The 16,143-nt window shown below is 46.2% G+C and overlaps 1 protein-coding gene across 15 annotated transcripts in view; it reads right to left on the bottom strand.

Annotated features, from left to right (window-relative positions):
• SCN8A (sodium voltage-gated channel alpha subunit 8) overlaps nt 1–16,143 on the bottom strand; it is a 192,699-nt gene that overhangs the window by 35,768 nt on the left and 140,788 nt on the right. For 13 of the 15 annotated variants that reach the window (XR_014803177.1, XR_014803178.1, XR_014803176.1 and 10 more), the window contains 3 exons: nt 15,616–15,748; nt 10,065–10,303; nt 1,509–1,682 (listed from right to left, as the gene is read on the bottom strand). Coding sequence is in view for 10 of the 15 variants with exons in the window: in XM_084955570.1 (XP_084811696.1) it covers nt 1,509–1,682; nt 10,065–10,303; nt 15,616–15,748 (546 nt within the window). In the remaining 5 variants the exon portion in view is untranslated. Of the gene's footprint in view, nt 1–1,508; nt 1,683–10,064; nt 10,304–15,615; nt 15,749–16,143 lie in introns of those variants that run through there. The other 2 variants (XM_084955580.1, XM_084955581.1) reach the window with 2 other exon arrangements.

Genomic DNA, 16,143 nt, shown 5'->3' with positions numbered 1-16,143 from the left:
TATCAGGGAAAACGTGATCTGCAAAAGATCAGTCTGGTAAGGATAGTGAAAATAAGTCATCTGTCTCCTTAAAAAAGCAAGCATTTAAACATTCTACCTAGCTTTCCTTTCGTTTGCCAATAAATAATCAATGGCTGACAGGGAACTCTGTGATATGCTTGGAATAACTTCAAGGAAAAACAAAACTCCCAAGTGGAGCCATCTTTTGAAAAGAGACTATACATCTTATGAAAAGGGACTATGCTGATGTTAATTCAGAGGACAGAACTTCTGGTATCTGTCAATCACGAACTTTCTGTATTCTGCAATGAATGCTTACAAGGTCTTGGCTAATAGACTGAGAATTATAATGCATGAACCCATGACTAGAGGCCATCATCATATGCCTTAAGTTAACAACTAACACATGATGTAATAGGAATCCTGGTAGAAGGATTCGGACTTTTTTTTCCTATTGAAAACTTGAGTCTTATCTGAGAGTTCACAGTTTCCTAGGTGTTGTTGCTCTGTGTATAATCTGGGTTCTTTGTATGTTTTCCGTTTCTGAGTGGCTTTTAATTTATTAAGAATATTAGTGCTAAGGCTTCATTCTCTTAATTCTTCATCTTCTAGGTAATAAGAACTATTCTCAAAAAGTCTACTGCGGGCTGGATCCTAACCAATGACTAGTAAGCAGAGGTTCCAGAAACTTGGCAGATGTTATTTGTGACTTGGATTGAATGAAGTCTCTGGTTTACAAATTGTTTCCCTCTGATCCAATTCTCTTTCTTAGATATTTTGAATATCCTGATTAAAAAACCTTAAATCCTTTCAGTCGAGATGCTTAGATACCTTCCCAATAAGGAGAAAAACCGAAGCCATTTCTGAGGCTCTGAGTGGGATATCCTCCAGGTAACTCAGCTTCTCAAGGGACTGAATCAGGACATCGCTTATATCGATGCTTACGGGAAGCTACTTGAGGATGTCATTATCCTTTCAGAGTCATTGTAGTATTAAATTACATTAAATACATTAAAAAATCATCCTCAACTTATGACCAATGTCCAACAACTAATGTCAATACAATTTTTTAAAACATTATTTTATTCTTGTTTTCTGGAAGGATAGAAGAAATGAGGAGAGCCATTTTTAAAAACGGAGAAATTCTTGCCATTTCAGGGCAATGCTCCGATGCAGAAATAGGCTCACCAGCAAATCCCAAGCAGACCTCAGAAGAGCCCCTGGGAATCCTTCTTCCTCATCTTTTAGATGAACCACTATCTTCCGAGGAACATCCTAAAACTGACTCCAGTTTGTTGACTGATTTTAAAAACGACTCTCTACATTAGGCAGTTAGCAGAAAAGTTTTCAAGATTTCAGTAGCTAAGCCAATAAGCAGCCAACGGAAGTTGAGAGTAGAATATAGCTAAGGACTTAAAAAAAAAAATCACGAGATTAACTTATGCAAAACTCTTTCTAGCAGCTGCAAGACAGGAAATGTAAAAAGAAATGGGAGAAATATGGAATACCAATCGGAAAGATCGCAGCACTGAAAGCCCCTCCACGTCTGCTAGACTCAGTTCCATTAAACTGAGGGAGACAATAAATCCGTCAAAAATGTTCCAACCTTCTTGGAAATAATAGTAGGGATCCATGGCTATGAGCTTCAGGAACATTTCCGCTGTGAAAATTCCAGTGAAAACCTAAAGAGCAGAAGGCAGGCGTAAGAAAAAGCACAAGAAAGAAAACGCCTTTATCATTTAACTTTGATTACGACACATCCAAGAAGCCGCAAGAGCCAGCCTTGACTAAATCCTCCATCTGAGGACAGCAACACTCAGATGTCCCCTGACCACGCCGCACGATGCGGGAAAGTCTTCTTACTTCCCCTGAATCAAGTACTCAGCCCGGCGCCCCCATCTTTGTTGCCAGAACTCCTCAATGCACGTCGTTCAAGACTGCAGTTTAAACATGATTCTAAGCAACGGGGAATATCACACAAGTGACTGACTCCTCAAGGGTCGGCCAGCATCTGAGTGGGTATGTTTGGGATGTTGTTAAAAAAATTGCGGAGTTCCCGTCGTGGCGCAGTGGTTAACGAATCCGACTAGGAACCATGAGGTTGCGGGTTCGGTCCCTGCCCTTGCTCAGTGGGTTAACGATCCGGCGTTGCCGTGAGCTGTGGTGTAGGTTGCAGACGCAGCTCGGATCCCGCGTTGCTGTGGCTCTGGCGTAGGCCGGTGGCTACAGCTCCGATTGGACCCCTAGCCTGGGAACCTCCATATGCCGCGGGAGCGGCCCAAGAAATAGCAACAACAACAACAACAACAAAAGACAAAAAAAAAAAAATTGCACTCTCTGTGTTATAACTATATGAGAATTAGTCCTGACTTGACATTATGCGTCTTCTCAAACACAGACATAATCTGCTGCAGGGTTTCTTTCTTTCTTTCTTTTTTGTCTTTTTAGGGCCGTACACGCAGGATGTGGAGGTTCCCAGGCTAGGGGTCCAATAAGAACTGCAGCTACTGACCTACACCACAGCTCACAGCAAAGCTGGATCCTTAACCCAATGGGCAAGGCCAGGGATCAAACCCGCATCTTCACAGACGCTAGTTGGGTTCACTAACCGCTGAGCCACGACGGGAACTCCAGGGTTTCTTATTTTCAGTGGTAAAAGCAATGGGACACAGCTAAACATGTGCAAACTACAGGAGATCCATTCATAGTCTCACCACCTTACAAACGCTTATTATTTTAATGCTACTGTTTAATGTCCTTTTCTGTTAAGCTAAATCAAAGTTCATAGTGCAAGTTAAGCTTCTACAGAAGGGATATCACTCGCAGTGAGTCAGGAAAGTAGGGGCAGCTCATCAGCTCCCGACACACAGTTTACCCTCAGCGTGAGCCCATCAAAGGTTTCTTTACGGAGCAACATGAACCCGCTTTATACACACTAAGCAGAGACTGAATGTGCTGTCCCCTTGGTTCCTGGCGAACACACAGAAGTGCTTAGTAACAGGCACGAGCTGAATGACCTGAGAATACCTATACTGTGGGAACTCTGGCTCCTGAGAGAAGATCAATGACACGGTCACGTGGTGTGGCCTTTCAAAGGGTGGACTGGCCTCTGGCTGCCTGGTAGGAAGGCCTGAGACTGACACCAGCAACTGTGTTGTTTCAACACACACAGTGGGCTGCCCTCGTTTGGGGCTTGGGAGAAAATAAATCTGTAACTATTGGTTGCATGAAAGAATTACTTTTTTAAAAACAGAGGAGACTAGATTTAAGGTTCTCCCTTTGATGTTATTTTTATTTGCACCGTGATATGCTTCTTGAGGAGGAGAAAAAGGAATTACAAGCAGCACATCAATAACTGTATATAAATGTCACTCTTGTGAATGTCATCAAGTATTCACCTGAGAATTTATGTTCTAGTACCGCAGCTCTCAAAGTGTACTGGGGGATCCTTGGGTCCCTAAGACCCTCATGGGGTATGAAGTCTTCTTCTCTTTCCAACTACATATCTGTGTGAGGCCAGGTTTTCATCTTTCACTTTAAGCAAAATAATATATAGCGATGGATTAAGTACAGAAGCAGATAAATCTAGGTATCTTCTACTAAACCAGACACGAAGAGTTCCCTGGTAGCCTAGCAGTTAAGGGTCTGGCATTGCCACTGCTGTGGCTTGGGTAACTGGTGTGGCGTGGGTTTGACCCCTGGCTTGGGAACTTCTGTATGCCGCAGGCATGGCCGAAACAAAACACAACCAAAAACTCAAACACACAAAACACTAGACATGACAGAGATTTGCAAAAATGCCAAACAATCCATTTTTTTCCTTCAGAAAATATTTTCCCCCATAAAATGTTATTTACATAACTGTGTAATGGATATATGATTGTGATTTAAAAATAAGTATTTAAGATTTTTGTTGGTTTTAATTTCAAATATGGTAAATATGAAAAGATAACTCACATAAATGAAAGCGCTTTAGCTCTTTTTAAGAGAATAACAGGGCCCTAAAACCAAAAAAAGATGGAGAAGTCTGTTCCAATCAAATGCTCTGAATTCACAGGCAGCATATGTTTCTAGTTTGGACAAGCCCCTGGCACCGGCCTGAGAACATAATGCCAGGGCAGCAGGCAAGGTCTCCGGTGCCCTGAGACTGGGGGTCAGCCTGGGGCCTGGGAAGGGTAGGGGGAAGCAGCACACCTCCTCTGTCCTCTGCCACAACTGCGTCTGCAGACAAATCAGGCTCCTCTGGGAGCCTTTCGGATTTGTTTGCCCCTGTCTCCTCCCAGGAGGCCGAGGAGCTCCTGCTCTGTAGTCCTTCCAAAGAGGATGAAATTCAATTTGACAAAAGCCCTGTGTGTACTGCAGTGGAGACAGGGAAAAACCAACATGTGACCATGAAAAATAGCAGATCCTTGGGAACTCGGTCACCCTGAGGTCGGGTGACCCAAGTGGTTGTAATACTGAGATTCGTCTGGTTTTAGTGCTCAAAGTCCTCCATCCTGGGTGGACAAGGTGATCCACTTGTACTGGCTTGCTCAGAACTGCCCCACTTTTAAGGGAAAGTTCTATGTCCCAGGAGCCCCGTCAGATCTGTGCAGACTAGAATGGCTGCTTATCCAAATGAAAGATCCAGGCACAAAGACTAAAATATCAGGAAGTAGGTTTCTAAAAAGCGTATGTATAAGGGGCTACAGGGACACAGATCAAAGAAAAATTAAAATCTGGAAAGAATTCCTTTTGGTTGAAAATCTAGTTAAACTGTAGTTACTTTACCACATAACATTCATGTGTATTTGGTAAAGGAGGAAAAACAACTTCCTGTTTTTCTTTTTTGGCTTAGATTCTCGGAAATTAAACTTACATGTCAGGTTAAGCTTTCACCCTTCCTTCCAGACCCCCTCCTCTCAAGAGATTTAGTCCTAAAGCTCTTATCTACATGGTGGGGGGCCTGGGGCAGCTGAGAAGGAGGGCTGCCTAGGGTGGGCTGTCAGAGCCTATGTAGGCCATGGAGGGTGCCCACTGGGGGCCAGTCCAGTGTCTGCGTGGGATGGCTGCCCAGCACAGGGTGCGAAGGCCTGAGGACGGCTGGAGAGTGCCCACGCTGGAGCGGGTAGGAGACTGGGCAGAGAGGGTTAGAGCTTAACCAGGTGGAGAGGGCATCCTCAGGGGGAGGACGGCTTGATGTGGGGTGTCAAAGCCTGAGAGGGCTCAAGAAAGTGTCCACACAGACAGCTGGCCCAGGGAGGCGTGTCAGAGCCAAGCAGGGTGAGGGGCACGTGGCCTGGCATCAGGAGTTAGCTACAGAGCCAGGCGAGGAGAGCTTCCGGGTGGAAGGACGGCCTGAGTGGGGGGAGGTGGGGAGGGGCGGGTCCCTGCAGGCGGGCAGCAGGGAGCAGAGAGTCAGAGCCTGAGCAGGGCAAGGGGGGAGGCCCGGCGTGGGGTGTCTGAGTCCAAGCAGGATGCAGAGAGCTTCTATGGTGGGGGAACCCTGGTGTAGGGTGGGGAGGGGTATACTGAGAGGCGTTCAAGGAGTTCGAGTGGGGTATGGAAAACGAGGGGGTGTGGGGTGGCCCGGCCTGGGTGTCGGCCTGAGACGTGTGAGGAGGGGTCGACATGAAGGATGCTGTGTGGATGCCGGAGGCCCAGCATGGGGTTCAGAGCCTGCCCCGGGGAGAGGACACCCAACGTTGGAAGAGGTAATGGTGGCTTTTTAAAAAAAACGATCAAAGGTCGCCTACTAAAGACAGTGGCGACCAGGTTTCTTTCTGTTGGTGAAGGAGTTACAAACACAGAAAGGGGAAACCAGAAAGAACCATGTAGTGCCCCTGTGCCGAGAGGCATCGCGCTCTGGCAGACCTGGATTTCTAAATGTCGGCTTCCACTAAAACAAGGGCTGCGTGAGAAACGGCTGATTCCAGGCCTGAGACTGGAAAGATATAAAGTCAGCCTGGAATATATCTGCAAAAACAAAGAAGCAAGGAGGAGATGCTGAAAGGACACAGAAGCCACCTTGAAGGGACTCCCACTGGCCAGATCGGGAACCGTTTAAACACCCAAGTACATGATGGGGACGGATTAAAACCCACTGACTAAAACCGAAAACCACGAGTCCACACTGACATTAGTAAATAAAAGAATCAATCACATTTAACGAAAAATAAGAAATTGAGATCGTTTCAAAGTGTCTTCCTCACGAATGCTTATTAATTATAAACAGGAAAAGAATAACTTTACAGGAGAGAAGCCTGGCAGACCTCTCCTTAATCAAGTCATCAAGTGATCAGCGGCAGAAATGGGACGGAAGGAAATCGTGCCACCTGGCAGATGCGATGAGAGGAAGATGGCCTCGCTTGTGGGACAGTCCTGCCAAAGGCATCACCTGAGTCTAATCAGGAGGAGGTACTGGACAAACCCAGATTGAGGGGATTCTACGAAAGAACTGGCTCGTCATCTTCAAACGTGATACATTTGACCTTGATAAGGTCATGGAAGTTGAAGACAGAGGCGCTCTCCTGGGCTGGAGAAAGTTAGAGATATGAGAGCTAAATGCAGGGGTAACTCTGGAACAGCTTCCTCCCTATTACTGGGATTATTGGCACAATTTCAAGGGGCCTGAGAATGAGAAGGCAGGGATGCGCCATGGTAATTTCCCGATTTTGGCAGTTATATCATGGTTGTGTAGGAGAATGTGCGTGTTTATAAAAAACGCGCTAAAGTATTTGGGGGTGACAGGCTGTGTCAGCAACTTACTCTCAAAAAATAGCTTTTTGTACTGTACTTGAAACGTCTGTAAGATTGAGTTGTTTAAAAAAAAAAACAACTGCTTTTTAAAAAAAAATGAGCGTTGCAACATTTATTTCAGGTTCTCTTGTTTTTTGTTATGTTTTGCTTTTCGTATTTTTTTTTTTTTTTTCTTTTTCAGCACATAAGCAGTATGTGGGAATTCCTGGGCCAGGGATTGAACCTATGCTGCATGGCAGCAACCAGAGCCACAGCAGTGAGAATGCTAGGCCATCAGAGAACTCCCTAAAAAAACCCCACCTTATAAACTCACTGCTGTATTCAAATGGCTGCAAAAAAAAAAAAAAAAAGTCATTACCTTTATCTACTAAGCGATACAAAGTTGTAGAAGTCACCTAGCCTCCCTGGCTTCAGTTTCCGCTATAAAACATGGGGGTTGCATTGAATTATCTTTAAGCTTCCTTCTACCAGGACCATTTTTTCCTGAGGGGAGGTGGGAAGAGGCAGGGCCTGCCGATTTACAGAACACTGTTCTCCCTTCCCTCCAAACACCCATCTGCACATCTATGGACACGCACAGCTTAATTCGCTGTCCCGGCTGTGGGAAAACCTGAGTCCATCCATTGTTTTCATTCTCTTATTCCCAGGTTCAGTCAAAGGCTGGATCTACAGCTCCAGGCCCTTGAAAGTTCTCCCACTGAGCTACACTCACACGGGTCCTAAACAAGCAGAGGACTCTTCACCGTCCCCAAACTTCTGCATCGGTTCTTGTTTTATCTTCCCAACTACTAAGGGCATGGTATTATCCTCATTTTGTAGATGCAAACCATTTCTGGACAGAAATCAATGGCTTCTTTTAGGCTAACAGGTCCAAAACAGAACTTGATTTTACTTATTTATTTTTTATTGTTTTTGCTTTTTAGCGCCGTACTCACGGCACATGGAGGTTCCCAGGCTAGGGGCTGAACTGGAGCTGCAGCTGCCGGCCTACACCACAGCCACAGCAATGCCAGATCTGAGCCGCATCTGTGACCTATACCACAGCTCATAGCAATACTGGATCCTCAACCCACTGAGTGAGGCCAAGGATCGAACCCTCATCCTCATGGATCCTAGTCGGGTTCGTTCACTGCTGAGCCATGAAGGGAACTCCCCGGAACTCTTGATCTTAAACTCCACACCTTTTCCTTGCTCAGTCGTCCCCATCTCCCCCTCGGTTAACAGATGCCCTAAATCTAGTCCCCCTTCTTGATTTCTTTCCCTCCACCCTCACTTCCAAGCCACTGGCCAGTCCAAAGTGTCCTGAGCCTCTCGCTGCTCTCCATCACCACCGCTCATCACACCTACTCTCCCCCCCCACCCCGAAGCTCCGCCCCCAGAGTGATTTGGCTCAGGGAGTCCCTGAACATTAGCTGCTGACTTCTCCTCCTCCCTCTGTCTCCACTAACACCTCTGAGCAGTCTTCTGAAGGCTCACCACTCTAGTTGAGGTATGACGCCAAATGTCTAGATTTTTAAGAAGGGAAAATAACATTATTTGCTGGCCTGGTCTAAGGGCAATTCTGCTGGTAGTATTTGAACAGCCCTCTCAAAAACCCTTGGAAATCGGAAACAAGTTCTGTCAAATGCAAGTAAAAGTAAACACTCTGAGAAAAACAAAACACTGCAGGAAAAACACCACTGCTGCCACCTCAACAACAACAACAACAACAACAACAGGTCCTATTTCTCATTGCAGAAGCTTTGACTAATAAAATAAAGATGATATTTAAGTGATGTTGTTGACTGCCTCCAAATGCAGCTTGATTGCCAAGCCCCTGGGTTAGCCGATGACACAGGCTCCTTTCGGAGCCAGTTAGCGATGTCCTGGACAGTCCACGGCTGTCCTGTCTTAAGACTACAGGTACTTCATTGAGCCACACATCACAGCAGTGAGCCTGAAGGATGTCACTAACTCAGACAGGAAGACCGGAAACATCACAGAATCATCTTGGATGTGGACTAGGGAATAAAATCAGCTATAAGGACTAACCAGATAAAAGATCCCTTTTGCTATGTGTGTTTTCAGAGTCAGAGGTCAAAATATTATAACACTTTAATAGTGTATTCAGACTTTAGGTAGAAACTCTCTCTGTGTGTCCCTGTGCGTGTGTTCCTGTGCATGTGTGTATCTGTGTGTGTGTATGTGTGTGAGAGAGAGAAAGAGAACGCAGGCAGAGATCACACACAAATTAAATGGTAACAACTAGATGTGATGTGCCTGTGGTGTAACTTCTAAGGAATAAACGAGGCTACATGACCTACAGGATTCTTTCTAACTCTTTACTGTCTACCAAAATTCAGTCAGGAGTTCCCGTCGTGGCTCAGAGGTTAACGAACCTGACTGGGAACCATGAGGTTGCGGGTTTGATCCCTGGTCTTGCTCAGTGGGTTGGGGCTCTGGCGTTGCTGGGAGCTATGGTGTAGGTTGCAGATGCTGTGGCTGTGGCCTAGGCCAGCAGCTACAGCTCCAATTTGACCCCTAGCCTGGGAACCTCTATATGCCTCCGGTGCGGCCCTAAAAAGATGCACGCACGCGAGCACGCACACACACACACACAAATTCAATCAACTCCTGTTTTTGTACTAATGAAGTAAAACAGATAATCCCCAAATCACCACTCCTTGACTTCAGAATACACCATATAATCTATCCTTTAAAACTGTATACTTATCTTCTAAATAACATAAGAAATTTATGACTTAGGCTAACTTTAAAATAAAATTTGGCACAGATCAACTAATGGTAAAAACTGGATAAGAGCTCAGAGGGGGAAATCAACCTAGAATTTAAAATTTCCCATAGACAGTCCCCATATGGAGAATTAATATATAACATTACGGGCAAATTCATCGTTACATTTAGGGCACCAGAAGAGCTCCCCCATTCTGTGGTGGTCGTTGCTGAAGGTGAAAGGGGAAGCGATTTGCTGGAGTAATGCAGGACTCAATGTGAGGAACAGAATGAGAAAAAAAAAAATCCACGAGTCCTTGGCTCAGGCTGCTGAAACCAACCCACTGTACCATGCCTCCCATTCTGTCACCATGGGTAGTTTTCTGCCAAGAGCTCCTAAATGACGTCTTCAAAGTTCTGCAGAAAGAGGAAACAGCCAAGGGATCACAACGGTGGGCAGAGCGGCTGGGGCTGCGGCATATGTGGAAGCATGTGTCTTCCAATTAACTATTCCTTTCTTTTCAACTAAACACTAGCTTTCGGGATCAGCAAAAGAGGTCCTACAGGCAAAACCCGTTCAGATCGTAAAATCAAGAGACAGTGCTCCATCTTACCAGATTTCCTACAGCCAAGACATGTTCAAACTGCGGGGTCATAGGATGGTGCTCCATTGCCATAAACAGCGTATTGAGGACAATGCAGATGGTGATGGCCAGGTCCACAAAAGGGTCCATGACGATCAAGTTCACAATCTCTTTCAGCTTTATCCAGTAGGGGTGACACTCCCAGATGAGGAAAGTGTTGGCAAATTTATACCAGCATGGCGGGCACTTCCTCTGAGACTCTTCCAGCTCTGTGGGGAATAGAGAACAAAGGCGGCCCCTCAGTTCACTGCGAGAAAACGAAGGGGCTGGGCTTGGTTGGGATGCTGCAGCTATGGACACGAGAAAGAAGGCGGCTGGAGTGCGAACCTTCTTGAGCGGGGGTTTCCCTCAGTTTTCCTTCTCTTGAAGGCAGAGAGGAGGCGTGTTCCGTAAACCAGGTCACATCCCTGTTAACACTGATCTAGCTACAAACAAAACTCAATCCATCCCTTTGGGGAGTAGAGAATAGTGGTCGCAAGTTTGGCCTCTGGAGTCTGACCCCACAGTTTAACTGGCTTCAACACACACAAGTGTGTGTGACCTCAGGCAAATACTGACTGACTCCTCTAAGCCTCTGTTGTCCCTTCTGAAGGGACACCGACTTTCTAGGTTATAGGACTCATTGAGCCCTATAATCCTCATCCGCTGATTATGGATTAAGTGGTTGACGGCATAGTGTCTGGCATGAGGTAAGACCTCAATAAACAGGAGGTATCTTATTACACATTGTATATTAAATGCTTATTGGAGAAGCAGTTAAAAGCACAAACTCTGAAGCCAGACAATACGTGGGTGCAAATACCAGCTCTGACAATTGCTAACTGTGGGATCTTGAGTAAATTACTTCAATTTGCCATGAGAATTAAATGAGCTAAAACAAACACTAAGTGCTTCAGAACACCCTGGCATATAGCAAGAGCTATGGAGGTATTGGCTATTCTTATTTATTATCTTTACAGCAGAACCAGCATCATCAAACGAGCTGCCATGTGGATTCTCTCATGTTCCAAGACGTATGCGTTCACAATGCCGCCAGAACAGAGGTCTCGTTCTTTTTCTTCTCCTTCCTCCCTCTTTTCTCATCTCTGCGCTCGTCTCTTTCTCCTTTTCTTGCGTTTTCACCCCTTCCCTTCTCTCTTTATCTTCTTCCTTTCCCCATCCCTTGGTCTCCTTCTTTCCTCTTTCTTTCTCTCTTGTCTTATTCTGTCTCTTTAGTCTGCCTGTCTCTCTTTAGAATTGGAACCTGTTTTTGCAAAAAAGATCTTATATGATCCCCAGTGTATAAAACAGACAAACCAGGAACTGTTCTAGTTGAGGCAGGAAGAGGAGCTTGGTGCTCAGTCCAATTCACTGCTTCCTCCCCTGAGGTACTTCCCCAGGATCCTAGGACTCTGACAGACACAGACTACAAATCACTGCACTAGATGACCTCTAAGGCTGTTAACCAAGCAAAGATTAGAAAGGACGATTAGACACCAAAGGCAGAGAGACATCCAGCTACCACGATCAAGGCGTGAGGCCCTTGGTGACAAGGCCCTCCTCCTAGTGAGAATGAGGTATAACAACTAGCGTGTAGAAAGTCCAAGGACTTTCATCGGGAAGAATGTGCTTTAAGGGGTGTAACTCTGAACACCTGTCAGCACGATGATCCTCACAGGCAAGGCCTAGGCTCTGTGGGGTTGGATATAACTGCATCTCCCACGGCCTTGGCTCTACTCAAATCCGCTAACAGAAACCAAATCATTCAGGGAATAGAAAAAAGTTTCCCAACATTTCACCAAGAACAAGATGGCCGCTTTAGTCTACTTTCCCTCTTCCCAACCAGCTGGATGGTGCCCATGGTGATGGCTTTATTTTAGATGGTTGCTTTGGTGGGATTTCTGATTGGCTCCCTGGTTGCTAAGAAAATGGTTGCCTTGGTTTTCCTGATTTAAGGGCCACAGTAAGTGCCACGTGGGAGTCTGCGTGGGAAAGGAAGTCTGTGAAGAAAATTTGCTTTGGCTTCTTCCTCCTAGAACTCCCTTCCTTCCCAAGGTAAATTTAGTTTTCTTCCCAAAAAAGAAAATGAAAAGGTTCTCTTATTTCCATAAATTCTTATAGCACATATTTGGAAATTTGGTTCCGTTCCTTTTTTAATCCCCTCCTTTCTCCGAATGTCTGCCGCTCACCGGCACGTGGAGGTTGAGGCAGTGCCTATTTCACGTTTCTAACAGTTGACACAACTGTCATGCTTTACCATGAACTGGGCCCCGAGTCCTTGCCAGATGGTGAAGACAGGTTTCCCTCCCCAGTGCGGCACCAAAAAGGGGGACGAGATAGCTCTTATCCCCATTTACCGAGACCCAAGAAGCCTCAGGATGATCTTTTCTGTTGCACAAAAACTAAGATCACGTGGAGCTTTGGGAGTTGGAAAGATCAATTAGGCGAATAAGGAGGTTTACAAAGTGGCTCGAAACTGCGAGCTGTGACGGGCCCCCAAGAATGTGGTCTGGGGGGAACGGGTTAACGTGTTGGGACAGGACGTCCAAAAGTCTGTAGAGTTTCTCTTAGTTTTGCTCCTGGACAGAGAGACTGCTGGAGTCCTAACCTCAGGAGTAGGGAGTTATCCTCAGAGAGGGCCTCATGATTCCTCCAAGATGGTGGTGTGAGCAGATCAGGTTTCTGAAGGCAGAGGCCTCTCTTGGTTCAATTCAGCATCGTGCCAGGCACTGGGAATACACTGGTGAGCAAGAGTCGCCAACCCACAGAGCTCGTAGCTGCACCCGGGAAGGCAGATACCTGATAAGTAATTGTACTGACACTGATGAAAGTGTTTTACTTGAGAGTCAATAATGCTGAGTGCCATCACCGCACCCTCATTCTTAATTCAACTCTCCCCCCCTCTCCCACAGCTGGACTGCTCTGAGGAGATGAAGTGAGACCATATCACTCTGCCGACACCTCGCATCCTGTCCTCTGAAATATGCCCAGCACTTACGGCTCTGCTGACTGCGGATTCCACTGAGTTTATGGGAGCCTTGTGAGCAGGTTTGTAATAGGACAGGGGTGAGTCAGGGAAGGCAGGATTTTCTATTTACAGAATTCTGGAATTCTCCACTGTGGTTTCTAAACTATTAGATGAGGCTTGCTTCTTTGGTTTTAAATAATAATTATTTAAAACTCTGGATGAAAATAATGCCCGAGGTTCCTAACTAAAGGCCTGGGAAGCAGAAACAGTTACGCATTCAATGCTGGCTTTCCATGCTGGAGCAATCATTAAATACCGAGGGACCAGCAAGTATTGATCCTTCTTAATGTCCTTTAATTCCCTTTCACATCATTCAGCTCCAGCCATTCATTGTTCTTTGCTTATAGCAGTTGTGTCTCCTCAGCTTTAACAAAGGGAGGCACATCCCAGGAGAGGGGATGGGAGGCTGTGTGGGCGGGGAAAGGCAGGACAGACACAGGCCACGTGAGCAGCGGGCTCGGGAACGGGAGAAGAACTGGAGTGGCTTCCTGCTTGAGAACACGACTGCAGTGCTCTGGCCCCCAAGCTACCTTTGCATCTGTTCCTTTTTCGTGTGTCTTGGAGGGTAGAGGGTGACGAACGAGGACAGCAGGACAGAAAGAAAAAGAAGAGGAAGAAAAGGGACTAGAACAAGACAAAGTCATGATCCAGTGGTTTATATCTGACTTAGTCGCAGGGCGGAGCACCAAGGCCTCCAAAAGGAATCCTGTAGCCCCCATTCCAGGCACAACAAACTTCAGCTCAATACATATTTGTGGAGCATCTCCTTTTGCCAGACCCCATGCTAGGCCACCGAGGTTAATGAGTGCAGTGCTGCACTGCATGGCTAGTTCTCCTGTTCTGATGTTTTTTTTTGTTTTGTTTTTTTGTTTTTTACCAGGAATAGAACAGGGCTGTTGGAGATTGTGAGTTTTTCTTTCTCAACTGTCATAAATATTCAGGGAAATCTTGTCTTGGTCTCCAAGTGAATAAGCCAAGGTTCTTAAGCTAATATAGTTCATCTTGGCAGTCTCATGATTTGCAGTTATTTGCCTGTCATCTCAAAGTATAAATGATAAAGTGTAAAGATGTTCACCCAGACAATGACCTCAACAGGAATGAAAGAAAACAGGAATAAATGAGGGTGTTCAGGAGCTGAAGGCAGGTAGCTCAGCATTCTTTTCACTTGATATGTTTTTTTTTTTTCTTTTTAGGGCCACACCCACAGCATACGGAGGTTCCCAGGCTAGGGGTCCAATTGGAGCTATAGCTGCCGGCCTCTGCCACAGCAACTCAGGATCCTCAACCCACCGAGCAAGGCCAAGGATTGAACCTGCAACCTCATGGTTCCTAGTCGGATTCGTTTTTGCTGCACCACAACGGGAACTCCTTGATACGTTCTTAAGATCAGTCCAACTCCTTGCCCACATGCATAGATATGAGCTCTCCCAAGGAGTTTAAAGTTCCTTTCTAGGGATTCTCCTTTTACCACAGAGCACCCCTCTGCCAGTGTAAGTGGTATTTCGCTTCAGCGACTCAAAAAATTAGTAACTTGTTCCAAGGACACATGAATAATTTGAGTTGCCTATCTTGGAGACTCTGGTTATCGTTGGGTCAGCCTGGGTGTGCGGACTCCGAAAAACAGCAGGAACTGTAAGGATCTATAACGGGATGACTTAGCTAAATCAACACGAATCAAATTCCGAGGATGCATGTGGAATCAATCAAAACCTTGGGAGAGAAAACCCAGTCACCGAAGTTACCTCCGAAGAGATCAAGAGGAGCCTGGAGCACAGACCAGAGCGGGACAGAAAGCAGACCTTTGCTGGGGACTGCCGTGTGATGGAAAATCCTCCGCTGTCCTCGGCAGGCCAGGCTGTGTCTCGGAGGGGCCCCCTGATGGCGAGTTCTGGCTCTGACAGCTGCGCCACTGCAGACGTGCTGTGATTCAACTGCAGCTGCTCCTCCCCCGTGGCCCAGAGCTTTGACGTAAGAGGGGTTTCAGCTTACCTAGTCACATGTCCAATATATTTATGGATGTGTGGGGGTGTTTAAAGAGAGGCAGAATTAGGTGGCATCAATGTAGGCACAGTACATCCCTTAAGGGAAAACCAAAGATTTTTAAGTAGCTGAAAAGGAAAAGAGGAAGGTGTATTTTTCGGTCGGCGGCACAAGGGTGCGGATGGGATTCCACGGTTTTAGACTGTCGCAGGTCTCAGGCCATGTCCCTCTCTGCCTCTCACCAACCCCCGGCTCCTCATGGTGACGATTACAGAGGCTTTTTGAGATCCTCTAGCTCACTCCCGTTGTTCTTTGTACTTTCTACTATCGGTGCATCATGCTGGCAGCAGCTCTGAAGTCCTTACTGGGTTCTGTGCGAGGAGATTTGGGGATGCTGGTTTCTACAACCAGCAGACTCCATTCCTAAAGCTCACAGACAATTGTGGCAAAACTCAGACCCAGGAACTCTATATTTCTCATGCACACTACGAATCTCTGTCTCAGCGGTGTGGACTGACATTGCAGGACACATACCTTCCACTAGCGTATTGGTAACTACACTCAATATGCTGTTGATCCTGTCCTTCCGCCCATAGGAAGCCAGCTGGTCCATGGAGACTAAGAGAGATCCAGGGCCTTTCTTCTTAATTTCCACCTCGGTTGTAGCCTGGAAAACAAAACAAAACAAAACAAAGCAAGTGGGGTGAGTAAGGTCACCTACACATGAAGGCTGGGCCTTGCTGGATATAGTCCGGAGGGCGAGCGGGAGGATATGCTCTGCATCGCATCTTTTTACGCTGATCCTACAAGCCTCTTTACACCTCAACAAGTAGAATGAAACGAGTTGGCCATGGATCACCCTTAGTTCTGCAGATACGTGACCAAGTCATTTCAGTGTGTCCAAAATCTACAAGGAACCCAAGCATCTGGCTGGGACCCTCAACCTAAGCAGAAAGACCAAGACTCCTGGGGGCAACATCACGAGAAGCAGACCCTGAGTTTGCCTGTTCTGGCCTCGCAGCCATAGCATTTGGCTAGAATTGGATCATGTGATGAAATAAA

Source organism: Sus scrofa, chromosome 5 (assembly GCF_054392235.1).
Source record: "Sus scrofa isolate SSC_HxYL_T2T_F1_AM1 chromosome 5, Sscrofa_HxYL_maternal_Yorkshire_Landrace_v2.0, whole genome shotgun sequence".
NCBI classification, from domain to species: domain Eukaryota; kingdom Metazoa; phylum Chordata; class Mammalia; order Artiodactyla; family Suidae; genus Sus; species Sus scrofa.
The sequence above is the reverse complement of the archived record's forward strand: the minus strand, read 5'-3'. Positions and strand labels throughout refer to the sequence as shown.